General features: G+C 45.2%; 3 protein-coding genes across 10 annotated transcripts; 1 reads left to right on the top strand and 2 right to left on the bottom strand.

Moving 5' to 3' along the window:
* The first annotated feature begins 123 nt into the window (after positions 1-123).
* cab39l (calcium binding protein 39-like) lies at positions 124-6,033 on the top strand. Of its 2 annotated transcripts, none has more exons than XM_067259975.1 (9): positions 124-233; positions 2,957-3,093; positions 3,432-3,596; positions 3,740-3,858; positions 3,949-4,117; positions 4,282-4,341; positions 4,835-4,900; positions 4,986-5,129; positions 5,286-6,033. In XM_067259975.1, the coding sequence occupies exons 2-9, from the start codon at positions 2,992-2,994 to the stop codon at positions 5,463-5,465; spliced, it is 1,005 nt and encodes a 334-aa protein (XP_067116076.1). In that variant the 5' UTR covers positions 124-233; positions 2,957-2,991; the 3' UTR covers positions 5,466-6,033. The 2 variants fall into 2 exon arrangements, with proteins under 2 accessions (XP_067116076.1, XP_067116077.1); XM_067259976.1 differs by having other exon boundaries at positions 151-234; positions 2,965-3,093.
* Positions 6,034-6,583: 550 nt separating this feature from the next.
* On the bottom strand, positions 6,584-12,586 carry cdadc1 (cytidine and dCMP deaminase domain containing 1). Its single transcript, XM_067259974.1, has 10 exons — positions 12,405-12,586; positions 12,129-12,235; positions 11,644-11,821; positions 10,928-11,420; positions 10,678-10,778; positions 9,977-10,026; positions 9,589-9,758; positions 9,214-9,403; positions 8,990-9,047; positions 6,584-8,596 (listed from the first exon to the last, which is right to left on the bottom strand). The coding sequence occupies exons 1-10, from the start codon at positions 12,526-12,528 to the stop codon at positions 8,499-8,501; spliced, it is 1,569 nt and encodes a 522-aa protein (XP_067116075.1). The 5' UTR covers positions 12,529-12,586; the 3' UTR covers positions 6,584-8,498.
* Positions 12,587-12,709: 123 nt separating this feature from the next.
* rcbtb1 (regulator of chromosome condensation (RCC1) and BTB (POZ) domain containing protein 1) lies at positions 12,710-20,361 on the bottom strand. Of its 7 annotated transcripts, none has more exons than XM_067259971.1 (12): positions 19,841-20,361; positions 19,033-19,285; positions 18,690-18,840; positions 18,031-18,197; positions 17,426-17,584; positions 17,132-17,239; positions 16,838-16,980; positions 15,318-15,511; positions 14,871-14,997; positions 14,621-14,772; positions 14,400-14,550; positions 12,710-13,865 (listed from the first exon to the last, which is right to left on the bottom strand). In XM_067259971.1, the coding sequence occupies exons 1-12, from the start codon at positions 19,924-19,926 to the stop codon at positions 13,832-13,834; spliced, it is 1,725 nt and encodes a 574-aa protein (XP_067116072.1). In that variant the 5' UTR covers positions 19,927-20,361; the 3' UTR covers positions 12,710-13,831. The 7 variants fall into 7 exon arrangements, with proteins under 7 accessions (XP_067116072.1, XP_067116069.1, XP_067116071.1 ...); XM_067259968.1 differs by having other exon boundaries at positions 14,400-14,530; positions 19,929-20,357; XM_067259970.1 differs by having other exon boundaries at positions 14,400-14,530; positions 19,033-19,403; positions 19,443-20,357.
* Positions 20,362-20,523: the final 162 nt, after the last annotated feature.

The raw sequence follows: 20,523 nt of genomic DNA on the forward strand, positions 1-20,523 counted from the left end.
TAGGATGGTTTGTTGTGAAGTTCTGGTTCGGGACTGCACCTCATCTTGATTCAGACCGAATGGAATTCTGCACTGCCGTCTTAAAAGATTCCGCACATACACACATTCCTCTGACGTTTTGCCCAGCGACGTACACCGCGCTGGCGTGACCAGAAAAAGCTGCTCGGTAACATTGTGGATCGGGACAGCAGTCAAGATATTCGAGAGCAAAGAAACTATTAATAACGTAGCACTGTAAGTACCCATCATTGATAGTGCATCGTCGAAAGCTAGGCTATTTTATCACAAGAATTAGCCGAACGTAATATTCTGATGTCGCCCTTGACATTGTTACAAACTTCAATCGAATTGATATGCTTGCTAACTATGTAGCCATTATCAATTTCCTTTCACAGCTTCGTAAACGTTTATCATAACTAGGGTGTAGCACACAAAAACATAGTGTCGGATCAGTTTCTGCGAGCTATTGTGTCAAATGAAGTTTAGACAGGCCTCTGTATTAGCATTCATAAATGTCTCTCGTTATCTTTGTCAAATCACTAATGTTGACATTACACGCCTTCGTCCTGGAACGGACGCGTTTCCATGAAAATACAGTCCTCGCTCATTAGCGAACGAGCAGAAAACAAGGGGGTGTGCATGTGTCACGCATCGATTGTGTTAAGTCAGCCTTTGTGCTCGTATTTGTTTTGATTTTGTTATAGCGATGCCATAGATGCCTTCCTTGTGTATGCGTCGTGCACAGGGGCAACGTCAATTGACAGCAGGCAAACAGGCCATCGTTAGGCCCTCGTTTAGTATTGTCTGTCTCGGCAGCTGTTCTTTTTTGTAATATCCACTGCAAAATTCAAAACAAGCTGTTGTAATTTTAATAGGACGTTTTATGTAAAACAAAAATCACTTGTTTGTGATGTGGTAATGTGGCTTCTTTGGTTGACCAAAACGTAAGCAATTCATACCCGAGACGTGTGTGAAGGTGTATTGATACGTTACGTTAAAAACGTAAAGTGTCATCAAGAGATGAAGAGATATCTGTACTTGTTTAACCCTCGTGACAGTCACAGTGTTCCATGCCAGCTAGTGTTCTATAGCCTATGTCCAGTGATCAGTAGTGAGCCATCTGTGTTGTTGGGGCTTGCAGTGCTGGAGTGATGTTAACTAGATGAGGAAGCTTATGGAACATAATGTTGGTGACTGTGTCTGGAACCTTCTCTCTCTCCTTCCTGTGTCTATCTTTCTCTCTGCCCCCCACCCCCATCTGTCTCTCTCTATCTCTTTCTCTTAGTTTAGACTATCCTATTCATGTTTAATAGATGACTCCATTCTACAGCCCCTGATGTGTATGTGATTCACTCCAGGATATTAACAGGGCACACAGGCAGGCCTAGTGTCTCGCTATGCCCCACCACCTCACCACCTCACCACATAGGCTTGCTGGTGTGGTGTAAACTAGGTTTGCTTTCAGACACTTTAGTCCTGGCCCCAGCAGAGCGTTTCAGAGCGTGTGTAGATGGCCAGTCTCAGACAGTAGCCATTCAGATCCCCTGCTCTGCTCTGCTGTACGTACATGCTGTGATCCATGAAAGAGGTTCTGGGTTTGAGGGTGTGTAAATCTAGAGGTCATGGTTCCATTTCTAAGAGCATGATCCAAGCATTTTCCAAATGGAGATGAGAGGTTGTCTTGGAACTCTCCAGTCAATAAGATCATTTGATATGTGATGTCATGACGGGTAGCAGATGAGGAAGGGGAGGAGGAGGAAATACGTATCTTTACAACCACGGTTGAGAGCAGTGATGGAAAAACCTGGAAGCAATGTCACTAGGTACCTTGTCTCTCCTTTCCCCTGGTGACTGAAGCCCAAATGAGGAGATGATCCCCTCTGTGACGGACACATACCAAGAGAGCATTTACCGTTTGACTGGCTGATGGGTGGCTTATTAAAGTTTCATTACAGCTCACGCTAATCCCACTGCTTCCTGGGAAATGCGGTCCCTCGGTGTGGTGAGTAGAACAGGAGTGTGGAGGTTCTTTCGGTCGGTGGGCCATTGGAGGGGAACAGGTCTGAAGACGTTGCCGGGGTTTTTTTTTTTTGCGTTCCGCAACTAAGAAATGCTGATGTCTCAAACTGCTGCTCAGGCAGGACGGGTGTGAGACCAGCCTGTGAAGCAGTGTAGGTTTATGTTCTTAAGTGTTGGGCCCTCTATTGAGGCCACTGATGTGGACTTGGATCAAAGTGACAAGCTCCTGGCATCAGCAGCAGCAGCAGTCAGCTGGAGGAGGGAGGTAATACCCTGGCCCTGCACTCCCAGACCAGGATTATCAGTCACAAGTGTTAACCACCCTCCTCCCTCAACTCCTCTTTTTATGTTGTACACGGTCGGTTAGGCCCCGCCCAGCAGCCAAGCAAACAAGCAAGCATTCCACGACGATAATGTTCTAATGTGCTATTCTCAATAGCTGTGGTTTTGGTGCCTGCCAGCATTGCTTCTGTAGTTGCCACCGACAACGTTTTGATTCAGTCTCTTTCTAACAGTGTCTCTCCCCCCCCCCCCCCCCCCCACACACACACACACACTCTCCCCCTCCCTCTGTCTCGCTCACTGTCTTTCTCTCACACACACCTGTGTGAGCTGCGGTTTGGCTGCCGTGCCGTAGTTGAGTTGCCATGGTGACAGTGCGTCGCTGGATGCAGTGAGGTGTGCAGAGGGCAGTCTGACTCAGGAGAATGCGGGTCTAATGCTCTTTTATGAATCACTGAGTCCCAGGGAGGAAACTCTCTCCCCATCCCCCCCCCCTCCCTACCTCCAGATACTGCTTTACAGTATCTATCCCTTCGTCTATATCATACTGTGAGCAGGATCAGTTAGAAGTGTGGTGTGTTGTAGCCTACTTATGCATTCTTTTAGAAGGAGTGGTTAGTGTGCTCTAATGTGGGGTTTGTTTGTCTTTGTGTGGTGTTTTAGGAGAGACTCAGGAGTGGAACTGCCAGTATGCCGCTGTTCGGTAAATCCCACAAGAGTCCGGCAGACATCGTCAAGACCTTGAAGGAGAACCTTGCCATCCTGGTCAAACAGGACAAGAAGACAGAGAAGGTAGTCTGTGTGTGTGTGTGTGTGTAAGCGAGCAGGAGCAAGGTTGTCTAGGGCCTCTTCCAGCCTTGGATATTGGGTCCGGTCAGTTCTGGTTGCTTTGGTGCCCCTCTATCTGCCATGGGGCTGTGAAAGTAGCACTGCAGGCCAGCCCGGTCATCTGTTTACACCCCACTGTAAAGACACTCTCTCCTTCTCTCTCTCCCTCTCTCTCTCAGCCTGGCTCTAACCCAGGCCAACCAAACACAGTTTTGAGTTTGTACACAAACATTATGTACTGTTGTCGAGGCCCTTTTCACTGGACCATTTAACCTTGTGTTTGTGTGTGTCCTCTCTCCCAGGCGTCTGAAGAGGTGTCTAAGTGTCTGGTGGCCATGAAGGAGATCCTGTACGGGACCAATGACAAGGAGCCTCACACAGAGACCGTGGCCCAGCTGGCCCAAGAGCTCTACAACAGCGGGCTGCTCATCTCGCTGGTGGAGAACCTGCAAGTCATCGACTTTGAGGTGAAACACACACACCTACACGCACATGCATGCGCAGGACTTTCCAGGCCATCGCACCGAGATGGAACATTCTGGAGATGTTCTGTCGTAGTAAACGCGTTGTGTGTGCGCGCGCGTGTGTGTGTGTGTGTGCGCGCGAGCAGGGAAAGAAGGACGTGTGTCAGATCTTCAACAACATCCTGCGGAGGCAGATCGGCACGCGCAGCCCCACCGTGGAGTACTTCTGCTCCCACCAGGAGGTGCTGTTTGTGCTGCAGAAGGGGTGAGCTGGCCCACACACACACACACGCGCAGGCACACACATCCCAGGAGTTCCACAAATGCAACGCGTGTGTGTGTGTGTGTGTGGCAGGTACGAGACGGCCCAGGTGGCGCTGAACTGTGGCATCATGCTGAGAGAGTGCATCAGACACGAGCCCCTGGCCAAGGTGGTCCTCCACTCGGAGCACTTCCACGACTTCTTCAACTACGTGGAGATGTCCACCTTCGACATCGCCTCGGACGCCTTTGCCACCTTCAAGGTCAGGCAAACGCGCACACATCCACATTATGATTCCTAAAAGGTTAGCACAAATGATGTCTTTGTTAGCACTTAGCACAAGGCCCAAAATGGTATTGAATAGCAAAGTGCTGCATTTAAAATAGTTATTGTTTCTGGGTCTAACGTTCTGCCCTCCATTCGCAGGATCTGTTGACGAGACACAAAGTCCTGGTGGCGGAATATCTAGAACAGAACTATGATGCTGTGAGTGGTACCCTTCCTCCTTCAGAACATGCTACAGCAGTTGCAACATCAGCTAGACTTGTGCCGCCGGGAAAAAGTAAACAAGAACAGTTTAGGCCATCAGGCCGTCTTCTGGCATGACTGTGGGTATTTACGACTTAACCCTCCGTTTTTTTACGTATTTATTTTTGGAGCCTCGAGGTGGAGAACACGTGCTTGTCTGTTGGCTGTAGCACAGGGTTAGGACATGGGGAGGGGCAGAGTGTTGAAAGAGCAGGGACGTCTGAGTCAGTTCAGGTCACAGGCCTCACAACAGACCACACTAGGCCCGGCTTTCAGGTCACTGTAGAGAAGGCCTTCTTTTCATGGCCCTCAGAGGCCTCTAGGGGCCTGTAATGCACAGGCATGCAGACTGGGCCACTGAAAAATATATTTTCAGACCAGCCGCAGAGACCTCATATCAATATTCTCACCTCACCTCACTGCTACTAACATCTCTTTTGTGTTGTCGCAGATCTTCACTGACTACGAGAAGCTCCTGCATTCTGAGAACTATGTGACAAAGAGACAGTCGTTAAAGGTCTGAGCTGCTTTACAATGGCGTATTCGTTGTTCTACTCAAATCCGTCGCTTGGAAAAACCTTAACATGTGGCTCGTGTTGCAGTTGTTGGGAGAGCTACTGCTGGACAGGCACAACTTCACGGTGATGACCAGGTACATCAGCAAGCCAGAAAACCTGAAGCTCATGATGAACCTGCTGAGGGACAAGAGCCCCAATATCCAGTTTGAGGCCTTCCATGTCTTCAAGGTACCACCTCCCCTTCCCCATGTGCTGCATCATATCCTGTCATGTGCTTCATGCTAAGCATTCCGTGACAAGAATATACTTTTGGGAATGGGGGATTCTTAAACATTGATCGGTCTCAAAAATAGCAGGCTGTCTCACATGCATTTCCCCTATCAGGTGTTTGTGGCCAACCCGAACAAGACACAGCCCATCGTGGACATCCTGTTGAAGAACCAGACCAAACTCATCGACTTCCTTAGCAACTTCCAAAAAGACCGCACGGACGACGAGCAGTTCAACGACGAGAAGACCTATCTAATCAAACAAATCCGCGACCTTAAGAAACCGGCCTCTTAAAGTACGCCCCCTAACTGCCCCTCAACCCAGACCCAATACTTAAAACCTTAACTTTTTATTCACAAAAAATATAGAAAAAAAAATGCATTAACCGTAATAATTATGATTCTATTTAAAATCTCAAAAGACATTTGTCTTTTCTTGGTTCTTTTATCTTTCAAAGAATAGTTCTTAAATGCTGATTCAATTAATTTTGACTTATTTTTTTCTTCATCGACTTTGATCATTCACGTGAAGTAGTGCCACAACGGAATGTTTGAGGCAGACAATTTTGTGCTCTTGGGAGAACCAACGGTTGAAGAGATTTGGCCAATGGCGGAGGGATACGGGGAGTCCAGGGGTCCTAAAAGGAGTCTTTCTTTACCATTTTATGCATGAGTTAGCTAGATCGCTCCCACCTTCTACAAACACTCCTAATGTTGCTGCAGAACAATGAAAGGAATTTACCATTTGGAATTATGAGGAAATTCAACTTTATGAGCAGTGTTTAAATACACGTGACAGATTCTAGAAATGTTAGTGCCGTTTTGTACATAACTAGGCTAATACAATTTTTGTTTGTGTGGAACTCCTATTTGACCTCGCTCTACTCTGAATGCCTTGCATTTACACTAACAGGTAATTGGTTATTAAAACATCTAAATTGGTCGGTTTTTTTTTTACCCAGAAGACTAATTATGAACCTAAAATAAGCATAATGTTTATTTTTAATATGAAAGGTACAGTTCATATAACTCGTAGAATTATTTTAATAATTGGTTCTCTTCATGAGAGGCTGATGGCTACTTTCCGTTTTATTGAATGCTAGGGTTTCTTTTGGTTCCGCCACGGGCTCGGTTATGATTATTTTCACTTTAATTAAAGTGTTTGTTTCCTTTGTCATGTGAATGAATGCTGGTTTTACCTGTTTGTGAGTGACATAGTATAATCCACAAAGGCATTTTTCGGGAGACCTCTGTTGAAGGAGGAGGATATGGGGAGATGTTTTTTTTTCTATACATAAGTGATTTCTTTGAGCTTTTGTCATTATTTCGATAGGAGTTTAGAAGCGGATCTGTGGGAACACATTAACAGTTGGGGACTAACATTCAGAGGTGCCTTTTTGGTTTTGTGTTTTCCCTTTCTCTTTTGTATACTTTAAACACCTTCTAGGGGAGCTTAATTCTTAATTTGAAAATATGGTCTGATTGAGCATATTTTGTGTGATTAAGCAATGAACCTCTGACTCACTATATCTGAGTTATGCTGCACCGAGAGGCCAAATCTAAGAGGATGTTATGAGGAGTTGACCATGAACAGGCTAGGTGGTGCCATCTTGCTGTGAAGAAATATATCACATGTAGCCAAGGACCACAAAACAATACATGGAGGTGAAACAAATTCACTATCACACGCTGTATGACCAGAATTTGTGATTTAGTTGCAAAAGGTGAAGAAAAATATAAAACAAATCAATCGATAATGTGTAATATGAAGTAGGAAAATAATTATTGGTTGTTCTTGATATTGCCAAATTGTGGATAGGTTGAACAAGGCACAAGGCACAAAAATAGTTACTTTTGTGTCATAATGCACTTGTTTACTTTGTGAAAAAACAAAGCCGCTAGAAGACTTAAGCTGTGACAGTATTCTACATGTTTAAAACCAGACTTAACAGATTCAGGCATTCTCAAACTGAACCATCACCTGAGCCAAATTCATCTAACTCTTCTTCACTTATCCTCTGTTTCTGGACAAAATGTTTGGTAAAATTAAAAACAATTGGACATTCTGCCCATCTCTACAATGGGATTCATCTGAAAACCAACCATGTGTATTTTCCACCTTGATGCTACAGTATGACATCACCAATAAAACGGATAGAACAGAAAACTGTTCAGTGTGTTTGTCATGTTTAGTAATGGTTAATTGCTTATTGCGAAACACTGTAAAATGAGATGGGTTATTATTTCAACCTTCTCAACTAACATTTACTTATTCAGGAGTAGGTGGAACAGACTGCCAGAATAGGTTTTATTTTACAAATCATACCTCCGAGGTAGCATGCACTGACTGGGATGCAAAATGGAGGCTTATTTAACTGCTTGAGCATACACAAATATTTTCAATTATGTTTAAAAAATTATAATATATATTACTATATACAGGGTTCCTGCAGGTTTCAGTAAGTCAAATTTAAAACGTTTTTAATACATTTTAAGACCATAAAGATTGAAATGTAAGACTTACACAACGAATTACCAAAAAAATATTCAAATCAGGGGTCTTAACAATCTCCACTCAACATCAAATTTGACAACATCAAATCCAAACTTTAAATTGTTTATTTTAACTTAAAAGTTACATTGTGGTTATGTGAGATGTGGGACTTCACCTCACAGTTTCATAAATATTGTCTCTCTCTCCTCTCCGCCAAACGCTTGTTAATCTTAGGAAGATTCTCTTTAGTTTAGTTTGGTTAGAAACAGAGTGTGAATTGTTTAGTAATGATAATCGGGGGGGTCAGCTTCTTCTCCAGGGTGTAAAGTAATATTTACGATTACAGGTAAGTCCTAATTGGGGGGTTAACCCCCCCAAGCCCCCCCCATAATTCAAACCCTGGACTCCAGAGTTCCGCTTTGTAGGCTATGACTCTATACTTTTTTGCTACTTTGTAATAACTTTTTGCGGCCAGCGTTTCTGAAAATAAACGAGGGTAAAACCTTTTTTTAGACCTGACTAAATTAAATTTAAGACATCGGATGAAAATCTGTCAGTTTTTAAGACATTTTAAGGCCTTAAATTTAAAGTTCTGAATTTTAGACTTTTTAAGACCCCGCGGGGACCCTGTATATAGTACCCTTTAAGGAAGTACCGCTTAAAATATAGAATCACCTTAACCTCCCTCCTTCCACTGGATCCATGTAAAGCTGTCTTTCTTTCTCCCCTCTTCAAAATGCATACCCATCTGGGATGGGATCTTACAGAAGGTGATTCAGTTGGTTCCTCCATTAGTGTACACACCCTGGGTGTTCCATCTACTATGAATGTTGTTCAGACAGGTGGGAGGTTGCTAAAGTGGTCCGGCCGATGTCTCTTGCTAGTCCGGGACTCCTGTTCCGCTTGTCTGTCATGCTTCCCCATGCATCCATCTGGAATCAAAACAACATATTCATGCAAGATCAAAACAATGCAACAGTATGGTCAGGCATGGCATTTACACCAGCCTCATGAATCAGAATCAGAATTGTGTTTAAAGTGTTCACAAACAAGGAATTTAATTTGGTGGGCAGGTGCATACAGTAAACATAATAAACATATTGAATCCTAAAATCTTAGTGTGTGTGCTATCCTTAAATATACAATATGAAAAATGTAGCAAAATTTACAACAAAATACTGATAGAACTATACAATATAAAATAAAACTAAAAATATGAGAGTGCAGTAGGGCTGTATGTGTTAAAGTGACAGTGTCAGTGTCAGTTTGGGGCCTTTTGTTAATAAGGCCCCAAACTGGGGCCTTACAAACTAATTGAAACTCACTTGCAAGATGATGAGCATCGTGTGCGGAGGCACAGGTATCTTGGGAGGTCTTCTGCCACTGTGACAAAGCAAAAAGTGAAGGGGATGTTTTTTATTTGTGTCGTAAGTAGAAGTCTTGGCTTCCTCCAGACAGTTGAGTGCTATGGTCATGACGCATCGTATCCTGTCCACGACCATTGTTGTTTGGGCAGAGGCAGAGAAGAGGCAGAAGATAGGCTACTCACAATGAACTTTTGGACTCCTGGGAGACTGCTGAATCGAAGGTAAGAGATGTCCCCCTTGTCCTTCCCGCTGTCCAGGTCCGTGGTGTAGATCTGTTTGATGCCCGCGCCCAGGATCAGGGGCACACACTCGTCACATGGACACTTGGTCACAAACAGCATGGTGTTCTCCTCATCTTTGACCTCAGAACTCCTGCATGGCAAGATAGGAGGGTTCTACACTGTATATTCAAAGTATTTATGAATTATTGTTTATAAAATATATAGTCCTGTAGAAGCCCTAATACTGCAAATGTAAAATTGATACGATAGAGTAATTATAAAATACCAAAATACCCAATTCCTCTACATTGAGACTACACCCAAGACCCTCCCTACCTGAAGGTAAGGGCGTTCTGCTCGGCATGGACGATGTAGCGGTACTTGCGTCTCTGCCGGTCCTGCTGCTTGTTGTCCATCTGAGGGTACTCTGCATACTCTGAGCCCACTGGGTAGGCGTTGTACCCACAACCCACCAAGTACAGCCTCCCGGTACCATCACAACGTCCCTGGACCACAACAACGCAACCATCAGTAAATGCCAAAAAGGTTCATCCGTCTTCCTTACTGTGTAGCTAGAATCTTGAAAGTCAAGGAAGGAGGATTTCAAGAACTGGATGTTGAAGCAGTATGTCTGCAAGTCTGAGGTATTAATATGAAAATGATACGTGTGCTATACAGACCAAATTTGTTGACTATAAGATAAGAAAGCAAAAAGGGTACTTACAGATTTAGCTTCTGCCCAAATCACAGCCCCAACCCCAACCTTATGGTCCTCTGGAATATGAGCAGAAAAGAACACGTTTATGCATACTCAACAACAGCTAATTAACAAAATCCTCATCACCAATATGCTCTGGCACCAGAGCTGTCAGACTAGGAAATTGTCTTCCAACCACCAGCATTGTCAGCAGATGTCCCTCTAGGCAACACAGCACCTAGCAATCAGTAAACGTATCGAACTTGTATTAAGACAAGGTTCTCTTCTCCACCTGAACTGGTTGCAACGTTTTGTTTGGGATTGCAGGACGAGTTGTATGGCTAGCCTTATCTTTGCTGTATCAGGGGATGGTACCATGTTGACCGCTGGTAGAGTGCCTAAATGTGTGGAATCCTCCCATCCAAGCCATTACTTTTTTGAACTTCTGCCTTCTGGAAGACGCTACAGATCTATGCGAGCTGGAACGACACGCCTCAACAACAGCTTCTTCCCCTCTGCTATCAGACTCCTGAACTCCCAAAGCTGACCTGGACTTTTTCTATTTTTATTTGTTTCCTATCCCCACCTCCTCACTGGACTGAGGTACCTATCACAAAAGAATACCACCAACATTGTTGTGTGGCAATAAAGTTTGTATCTATCTATCTATCTATTAGGAAGGGAGGGAGGGGTGGACAGAGGGATGAACAGAGTAGGAGAGCACAGACCTGTTCTGTAGGCCAGCAGCATGGCCTGTATGATGCAGTGCCGGGCGATCTCCTGGGACACTGGCAGGGCCTGAGGCAGATCACCACACTGTGGCTCCTTCCTGTGGGGAGAAGACATGGCTACGTTAGGACTGCTCATTTGACATACAGTAAACCAGTCAGAAAAACCTCAGGAGGATCATAAGTATGGCCACAAAAAAAGACTTGAATCACCCTAAGTAACAGCAAGGGTTAATAAGGTATGTTTCACCTGTCATTGTCCATCTTGTAGAAGCCATGCTGGAGAGGTGGAACACTAGCAGACACTGAGGCAAGAACCTCAACAAGCTCCCTCATGTTCTGCCGCAGGCTAGAGAAGTATGGTTCCATGCAGAAGTTCTCTAGGCCCATCTTGGTAAGAATGTCTCTGTGCTGCTGTTCCGGAAGTATGAACCTGGAGAACCTGCCCAAGTTCTGTCTCCACTGTCTCCTGAAGAGGTCTTCTACATCCAGATCGGGAGTGTCGTTGGACACCCTCTCCATGAAGTCACACTTCTTGGAGGTCTCATTCACAAACTGCTGCAAGCCAGGGGCCAGGGGCTGCAGAATGACACCAATGTGAGGACGACTGTTGGCCTTCATCTTCTCAACTGCCACGACATCCAGCACAGCCTCCTGGGAAACGCTGTCCGTCCGGTCACAAGCTCCTGCCAGCAGACTCATCTCCGGGTCACCAGGCCAGAAGGAGATCCTGCTCACCCCGGCTAGCCAAGAAAATCAATCAGCAATTTAATTTAATGGATGCAATGAGTTGAGTCATTGCCACGTATGTTAAATCCTTTGTTGTGTTTAAAATCTGATTGAACAGGTCAATGTCCAATATGATAAGGAATAAATATAGGATTATATTGAAGCTATTGCCACTCTACACCAGTGCCAAGGATGTAGCGTTTGGTTTGAAGACTGGTTGATGCTGGGCTGGCCTACCATTGATGATCATCTTGAGGCAGGTGGCACAGGGTCTCCTGGAGAAGTAGAGCTCACAGGAAGCCAACCGAGGTCCATGTTGGATCACAGCCAACTGGCCTGCATGCAGCTCTGCTCCAGAGCAGTGCAGACCCACCACCCTGTGCTCCCGGACCACCACCAAGCCTGTTCCTCGCACCTGACCCACAGGAGAAAATGTTACTACATCCTTCCAAATCTTTGTTGTATTTTTTTTTTATCCTAATATTCATAGTGGACTTTCAAGGGATAATTAAATGCAATCCAAAAATCCGATTTAATCCATTATGAAAAATAAAATACTTGGTCTAGTGTGATCAACCCTAGGCTATCTGGAGCTTGTCATAACATGTCATTTGAACGTGATTTTATGTAAGGGGAATCGATCATTCAAATTGGTACACATTGAAGGAAAGGCAAGGACAGATGTACCGAAGTTTTCTACAGTGGTGAGCTGTCCAGCTTACCGACTCATTGTCATCATTTCGGTGTTCGAGTTCTTCTCTGGGGAACAGTTCCATCCATAGACTAAGTAGTGTGAAAAGGTTGCCTTTTGACAATCTGGGGCCATGCCCTGAAACACAAACCAAACGTCATAGATTACTACTGGGTTTTTTGGTAGCAAACCGAGCGCTAAATGCTAATGCTTGTTGTTTATGGTCAGTTGGTTTAGGCTACGTGGAATTCCATGATTCATGAGGCTTAACTTTACACTAGGTTTCGATTCAGTGATGGATTCTCACCTTGTACTTTACTGTCGGTCTGTGTACCGGCCTCTTTTACATCGCGACCTCCGTTACAATGACACAATACGGCACAATGTTGCTGCAAAGCTTCGTTTATATTCGCGTTGTTTGCTCTTGCCATTCAATTTGTCACAGGACTAAATTCGCCGACCTGCATATGTATCCTAGAATGATGTATGCGTTCCGTCTTTAGCCCTGGCTTCTACAGTATTTTGCTATGGCGTAGGTAAATAGGCGGAGACTGTCAGTTGGTACGCCCAACCCCTCGAACTGACAGGCCAATCACACATCGACGCACAAAGGAAACATGAGAAATTTTAATAATCTTTTCATGTTTAGCAAGAATTCCTATTTGCATCTAAAAATGTAAGTAACAAAACGGTACATCAGCTATACATTTGCTATAACGTAACAAAGCATGTGATTTACTCTTGTACAATTACTAAGGAAAACAAATATTTGGGTCACTACAGAAACCAATAAAAACATGCCAAATAAAAATCTCAGTAAACTCAGGAATGTAACAATAATATATAAAGATGCTTACTCTTTCTTTAAAAACAAATACCGTTTTAAAGTTGTTAATGGTCCATCATCGAATGCCATCATCCCTTTGAGAAAAGAGCAGATGCACACCAGCCCAAACGCACAGCGTACATGCAGTCTACGTCTGTGTCATGTTGTCCTTTCTCTTTGATCAAACTGTCAAAGGCATTCTAATTCTCCAGAAAGATGCAATGACACACCAACTTAACCAACTCGCAAGCATTCACACATTGTAACATAACACGTTAAATAACAGCTTCCCTGTTTTTATGTGACCTGTTAAAGCAGTGGTATTAGTACCTGGGTACTAAAGTAATATAAAAATCAATCAAATGAGTGCATAAACTTGTTATCTCAGTATAGTGGAAGCAAGATGCGTACTAAGCATTGTGGGACACAAATGTACCAGACATCCAACTTATGAGGACAGTATGCATATTCCCAATGACGCAGGATTGTAAACTTGCAATGATTTAGACTCGGTGTAAAGTCTTCCCTCAAAGAACAACGCCACCTGTCTGTGTGGAGGAGCAGGTGCAGACAGGAGACTAGCGTCATCCAACATCAGGTTTTTTGGCCATTTAACTGGCAGTGGCATTCACTCATTCATCCCAGGAGGCAGTTCAGCTGGAACTGACATGACAAATAACAATAGTGCAGGTTCAGGTCGTTTCTTGGGTTGGAGGTTTCCATGATGTGAGAGGGTTGCCAGTGCCAGCTGGTGCCCCAGTTGACCACCCTGAGCCTGGGGCAGGGTGGCAGCGCCTCTGGTCAGTTCTTGAAGGCGCCACAGCGGCTGGCGCGGCAGATGAACTCCTTGAGCATGTTGCCGTCGATCTGCCAGAAGGCAGCCGTCTGGGTCACTTCCGTCAGGTGGTTCACACAGAACTTGAAGCAGAACTCTTCCAGGTCCTAATGGGTCAAAGGTGAAACTTAAACAGTCTGCTGGATCAGATGTACATGGGTGTGAATGGTTAAACGAAAGGTTAAAATTGTTGCATGTGTTTCCTTAACCAACTGCAGATTTGACCAGGTTGATTTCTAATGATGAGAAATAAAAATATGGTTCCATGCAGTCCATTTAGGAAGCGGTCTAAATTTGGTTAATTCTGTGACGAAATCATGCAGGTTTGCAATTGAGGAGAATTCAGCCTCGTGTTGCAATGTTCCAGCTTCAAGGCAAACCCCAGAAGGCCTACTACACCTGTCTCAAGTGTCGCGTGTCGCCCAAAGCACTCTGACGCATTGGTTTACTTTCAAATAATGTAAAAACAAATAAGACAAAAAGACATGACGCTGTATTGTAAAGACGAGGACAACAGCTGTATCTACATTTAAAAATTCAAGACGTGTATCCCTTAACGTCACGTTAGGGTAAAGTTGCCTAATTAAATGCTTTTTTTCCCAGCAATCTCATGAATGTGTGTGCGTGTGTGTGTGTCTCACCTCAGCATCGTAGCGGACGGCAGCTGACAGCAAGGAGAAGGCGTTGGCCACGGTGATGCCCCTCTTGATGATGTGCTGGCACAGCCTCTTGAGACGATTCTCACAGTAGGACGTGGCCAGATCCAACAGGCCTGTGAGACGCACATGCATGCTGCGGAAGTGAGCGAGTGTGCGTTTTCAGAAGAACACATATCAGGGCAACTATGCAGGATGGCACTGACCTATGGCGTCCTCTGGGGGCAGGTCCACTTGGTCGGTGTAGAGGTACTCGAGGAAGGAGCGATAGACGGGGTAGGAGAACTGGTCGATCTCGATCACCTCCTGCATGTCCTCCGTCCAGTGGGACTGGAACATGGACCGGAAGTGTTCACACCTGACCACGGGAGAGACAGGAGGACACATGAAACAGTCAGTGAATCATCCATCACGTCACTGCAGCAAGGCGAGAGGACCCTCAGCCAATCGGCTCACCTGATCTTGAGCACAGCTTTGTGGACGTGGACGAATTTGCCGTCAATGCTGAACTTGAGGTCGGCTGTTTCGGGGCTGTCGAACTCTTTCCTCAGGGACTGGGCCACGGTCAGGAAGTCATCATGCTCTAGGACAGATCACATGACATGATGCCTTAGCTGGGGTTGGCGTGTGGTCGCTTTGTTTGAGTGCCTCCACCTCAACAAGGACTCAGTTTAAAAAACCTTTAGTTTATTTTAGTAAAGTGCATTTGCTTTGCTAATAATGATATACGTGATACAAGTAATAAACTGTCTAGTGTTTTCAGGTGCTAAGATACTATCTAAAAACAGACAGCAGGCAAATCTGGCCCCTCGCCACTATCAGTCACTCTCCTTTGTCTTGCTCAAAAAAATGAAACCATATGCAGAGACAAAGGAAAGCCCAGAGCTGGCCATGTTGACTCACCCATGGACAGCAGCCTCCACATAACAGAGGGGGTGGCGAAGCAGGCAAACACGTCATCCGTGGTGCCGAAGTGTGTGAGGTGGGGCAGGACGATGGACTGGCCGCGGCACTGGCCCCACATGAACACCTGGCCGCTCTGCGTCTTGGCGGCCGACGTGTGTGTGGAGTGGCACGCTGCGATCTCGATGATCCTGCTGTTGAAGGGGAGGGAGGGTTGGACGGAGCACACGCCTGAGCCTTTAGGATCAAGAAGTACTCGCGCTACGCACGGGGCTGCAGCGTCTCACTCTGCAGAGCGTCATCCCTGCTGGAGACTGAAGGCTGTCCTCTAGATGTCTCCAGGCTATTTCCAGCCCTCCCGTTTCCCGTTACAGGGCAGCATAAACAAACCCAAGCTGCTATACTGTAACCCCGCCTACAAGGTTATATATCTTCTACCCTCGTCCACGACTAAACTCCCTCTGCCGTGATCCGAACACTGACAAATAACCTGCCAGTTACAAAGCTGGAGGAGATATATAAATGTGTTTCTACACATGGCACTTCAAGTTCTTTCCACAAATCTGTATTTATGTTCAAGATTTCTATTAATAAAATAATTTATGTTATAAGCATGGTATGCCACATACATAGCTAAAGGATATCATGTTGAAATGTTACATGTTCAGATTCTTCTGGGGAAAGGTTTCGCAGAACTGGAGGATAAGAAAGATTGTAGGATGTACCCTGAATGACCTCCATTTGAGATAAGAAGGGACACAAAGGGAAGAAGTGGAGACGTTCCAAACAGGAAGCTGCTAAACGGAAGCCTCTCTGCAATGCCACACTGCCCAGGGCTGCGTTTCCCGAAAGCGACGTAAGCCCAAGTTGATCGTAGAATCCATCGTAGGACGAATCTTAGTTTTACAGGCCGTTCCCAAAGACATCGTAGCTAGTGTCTCTTGAAAATTCGTAGCTCTTGAAAGCGCATAGATTAGCCTACTCCTTACGAGCATGTTTGGGCATGCTTGTAAGGAAATTATACGCATGTAAGAAATATCGATGGTTTCGTTTTTTGCTCGATTGTTGCTACGATTCATCGTTATTGGGAAACGCAACTCAGCACAAGTCTTGTCAAGGCCAAGATGGCGTTGCAGAAAAGAAATCAACATTGAAGATGCTTTTAGGCCAACATGTTTTTGCCCGACCAAAAACATTTGTAATCCACTGATTACTAAAACAGTAGTTTTTCACCTATTCTAGTTTTTTTTCTATCAAAACTATATATTGTACAATAGCACTGGCTGCAATCACAGACCTCTACTCCAACCATTCTAGGTTTTTGCCATTGTGACAGAAATTTACTTGGAAATTGGGTGAAGTGACCTAAAGATTGTGGTTGCATTCACTGGATATTTTGTACAGTGTATGCAAGTCAACAATTGGGTTGGGTGGGGAGGGAGGGTAGCTCCTAAAGAGGATGCAGAGAGCCCTGTCAGTAATACACCACAGCCTGGACCCTCACACACACGGTTCCTTACCTCTCCTTCTCTGCCATTATCTGGACAGGGTTCAGTTGGTTACTCTTGTTCCCTGTGCCCAGCTGGCCATAGGTGTTAGCCCCCCAGGCATACAGCAAGCCCTCGTCTGTTAGTGCCAGAGAGTGAGCGTAGCCAGACGCTATCTGGAGGTTTGGAACATAACACAGGGATTAGGGACATGGGACGGTTTAAGGCCAGGGGGTTTTAGGAACTAGGTGGTTCTGGGACCCAGTGTTGCTTGGACACCCTGGGAAACAGACCAGCAGGGCGCCAGTAGTCTCCCCCCTCCCTTACCTGGAGCACACAGAGGCTCTGCAGCCCTGCTAGGCGACAGGGGGTCAGCTGGTTACCATTGTTACCGACCCCCAGCTGTCCGTTGCCGTTATAACCCCAGCCATACACCTGCAGGAGGTACCAGAGACATCACTATCACATACTGATTGTCAGTTACACCTCAGAGAGTTGTGCTACAAGACTTGTGTTTGACACAGAGGTGTTATTCAATCTTTGAGCAGTTGGTTCTCTCTGTTTGCAACTTAAAAAGGCTAAATTAGGTCGTTTTAGGACCTTGGATATCTTTCTGCTCACCTCTCCATTGTCTACCACAGCCATGGAGGAGGTCTGACCGCAAGAGATGCCCGTCACCACCTTGCCCTGCAGGCAGCCGGACACCTTGCGTGGGGTGGGCTGGTTTGCCGTGGACCCAGAGCCCACCTGGCCACAGTTATTGTAGCCCCAAGCAAACACCTGGCACATACACACAATGTCAAAACAACAGAACAAACTCTAAGTACATGGATCAATGTGAAGCATGGAAAATCAGTAAGACTCACGCAAAACACTTTCCCTTTGTCTGACTGTCTATTAGCAGACTCACTATATGTCTTGCTGGCTGACTAGCTGAAAGACTATTTACTGGCTGACCGCAGGTGAACCTCAGGCAGCCTGGCCAAAGCTAATGACCTTGAGATTAAAATAAACTGATTAGTCTGGGAGAGATAGGCAGGGTGGAGGCAGTGAGCAAGTTGGGGCTTATTTATTGGCCTGGTGGACAGGAGGCAAATGGAATCATAAATAGTGTCTCTTCTTGAATGATAAGGAGCCCTCATAGAAACTCATGTTCATGTCAGTTGTTTCCAATTTCTTGTGAACCCATGTGTCAGGAAGGAAACCCTTTCACTGCCTTTCCTCACCTCACCATCGTGCATAAGTGCCATGGAGTGGTGCGAGCCACACACCACCTCCTTCACCCTCTTGTTCGGCAGGTTGGCAGACACCAGGATGGGGGACACCCCTTGGTTTGTGGTGCCGTTACCCAGCTGACTGTATCCGTTGTGCCCCCAGGCAAATAAGTCTCCGTCTGTAACAACAATACTCTTCAGGGAACGGCAAAGTAGATGGTTATATTTACACAAAACAACGATATATGGGCAGTAATGGTACAACATCATGATACATTACGATAGGGTACAGTTCTCCTCAATATACTTTACATGTATTTATTAATAATCAGTAAGACGGAACCAACTGACTTCTGAAGAGCTGCTGGGTACAGCAACTCCATATAGCATTCTCAATTTTAGCCAAAGCTAAAAAAGGGCTGAAGGTAGCAACATTAATCAATCAAAATGTATTTGTATAGCCCTTTTTACACGCAAGCATGTCACAGAGGGCTTCACATACGCCCATAGAACTGCCCCTCAACCAACATAAACCCTCAAGGAAGACAAGGAAAAACTCCCAGCAAAACTCACTGGAGGAGAAAAATTGAAGATTTTTCCATTTAAAGTCCAAGAGACTTCCATTTAACGGAAGAACATTAGCTCTGAGCCGTGCAGTGAGGTGTGCATACCTTCGGTTGCAAGTAAGACATGGGGTCCACTGCCATAGCTCAAGCTGACCACCTTCTTCCCTCGCAGGAAATCCAACTTCTTTGGTACAATGGTGCTGAGGCTGTCCCCTGTGCCCAAGCAGTTACTGCAGTTCATCCCAAACACATACACCTAAAGCCAGGAGTGAAACACAGGCACATAGCCCATGTGTGAACTAGTCCTCTGAAGGTGAAGGGTTTTGAATTGACCAAACATCTAATTCTATGTAAAGTGAGTGTAAGGTACAACACAGAACTTGAGAACAGGGGTAAACAATCCACAACTTGGGAACAGGGTAAACAATAGGGACATTTGCGGTCTCACCTCATCGTCATGGGTGATGTAGATGGCCTCGTTGGCTGAGGTCCCGAACACACAGGCCTGTCGGATGGAGGAGATGTCCTGGGGCCCGAGGAGGGTGAACAGAGGCCACTTGCTGACATCCACCATGGCTTGGTACCTTACCCTAGCCCGCCTGGGCGGAGGGGTGGGACAGGGAGTCGTGGCTGGAGCTGGGCCAGTGGCAGGAGGGGAGGGACTGGAACTGGCAGGGCCAGTGAAACTATCCCCACTTACACTTGACATGGCAAGACAACCACCAGAGACAAGCAGTTTCTCACAAAATTAAAAAAAGGATCAGTTTTGACGTTTCAGACTCATGCTACACGGACATGCAGATGAAGGATTAAAATGTTCTGACAAAACAGACACACGAAACGAAGGTTTAATTGAACGATATTTTAAACTTTTCTCTCATTTATGGCGTTGTGATTATGTTTGGTTTATAAAGCTTGGCTTTAAGCAAAATCATTCTAACGTCCAAAGAAGCAATCTGTAAGAACCTGACGGGTGGAGCATGCTAGCAATCGAGCCAAGCTTGTTGTACTAACTTAAGACACAAAGCTACGGCACATAAGCAAACTAGCTACGATCTACTGTCAAAAAAGCAAGTAGATACACAAACATGCCAGCAGGCTGATTATGTCCTACTACATAAAAATGAATAGTTAGCCACCCACGCTTTCAGAATTAGAGTTAGCTAACTAGCTTGGTAGCTGACAGCCAGGCAGTACACACTAGCGCTACAACACAGAATAACTGATACCTAGCTAGCAGTCTATCCGTAGCCTACCTAAAGCATCGCTCCATCATCTTATCACCAAGAAAACTGAGGGGGCGAGACAAAAGAGAAACATTTAACATCCAGTTCATTGGCATACCTCACTGGCATCTGATTCGTGGGTAAATTACCAGAAACAGTCCTTTCACTTAGGCATTAACGATGAGAAAACAAAAACAGTTTCCCGACTTCTGCGTTCATGTGGAAATAACTGACGTCATCATTGACTAGACAGCGTTCCATTCGCAACATTTTGCAGCCATGCTGTGCCCATTGTGCTACATCGAAACAAGGGCATTAATGTTAACTTACGCTTCTATTATGTCTGTGATTAATTACGTGAACGCCTCTCTTATACAACAGGCTACAAACTATATCAAGTTCAAGTAGCTAAAGCTCAATAGGAAAAAACCACCACAACTCCCATCTGCCATTTTATGAACACACACCTGATACTCATCAGCCAATCACATTAGTCACACACCTGATTCTCATCAGCTATTCATAGAAAAATCCTTAGAAAAATATTTGGACCATTCACGATAGCTGACCCTAAATACAACCAGACTGATCATCACTCTACTCTTGCGATCAATTCTCTCTCCATCTCTTCCTCTACCTTGCAGCCTCTCTTTCTGCTGTCCAGGTTGCCAAGTTCAACCTACACGTATTCATTTTAGTCAAATAGGGCTAAG

The sequence above is a fragment of the Osmerus mordax genome, chromosome 22 (assembly GCF_038355195.1).
Source record: "Osmerus mordax isolate fOsmMor3 chromosome 22, fOsmMor3.pri, whole genome shotgun sequence".
NCBI classification, from domain to species: domain Eukaryota; kingdom Metazoa; phylum Chordata; class Actinopteri; order Osmeriformes; family Osmeridae; genus Osmerus; species Osmerus mordax.

What these genes read in the sequence shown, in the direction of transcription:
- cab39l (XM_067259975.1), top strand. Translation starts at nt 2,992, where the DNA reads ATGCCGCTGTTCGGTAAATCCCACAAGAGTCCGGCAGACATCGTCAAG. An exon ending in CTGTTTGTGCTGCAGAAGGG is followed by an intron (nt 3,859 to 3,948) that starts GTGAGCTGGCCC and finishes TGTGTGTGGCAG; the next exon opens with GTACGAGACGGCCCAGGTGG. An exon ending in CAAAGAGACAGTCGTTAAAG is followed by an intron (nt 4,901 to 4,985) that starts GTCTGAGCTGCT and finishes CTCGTGTTGCAG; the next exon opens with TTGTTGGGAGAGCTACTGCT.
- cdadc1 (XM_067259974.1), bottom strand. Translation starts at nt 12,528, where the DNA reads ATGGCAAGAGCAAACAACGCGAATATAAACGAAGCTTTGCAGCAACAT. An exon ending in GAAATGATGACAATGAGTCG is followed by an intron (nt 11,822 to 12,128) that starts GTAAGCTGGACA and finishes CCTGTGGGTCAG; the next exon opens with GTGCGAGGAACAGGCTTGGT. An exon ending in TACAAGATGGACAATGACAG is followed by an intron (nt 10,779 to 10,927) that starts GTGAAACATACC and finishes TTCTCCCCACAG; the next exon opens with GAAGGAGCCACAGTGTGGTG.
- rcbtb1 (XM_067259968.1), bottom strand. An exon ending in CTGTGGTAGACAATGGAGAG is followed by an intron (nt 17,240 to 17,425) that starts GTGAGCAGAAAG and finishes TACCTCCTGCAG; the next exon opens with GTGTATGGCTGGGGTTATAA. An exon ending in GCCCCCAGAGGACGCCATAG is followed by an intron (nt 14,531 to 14,620) that starts GTCAGTGCCATC and finishes TGCGTCTCACAG; the next exon opens with GCCTGTTGGATCTGGCCACG.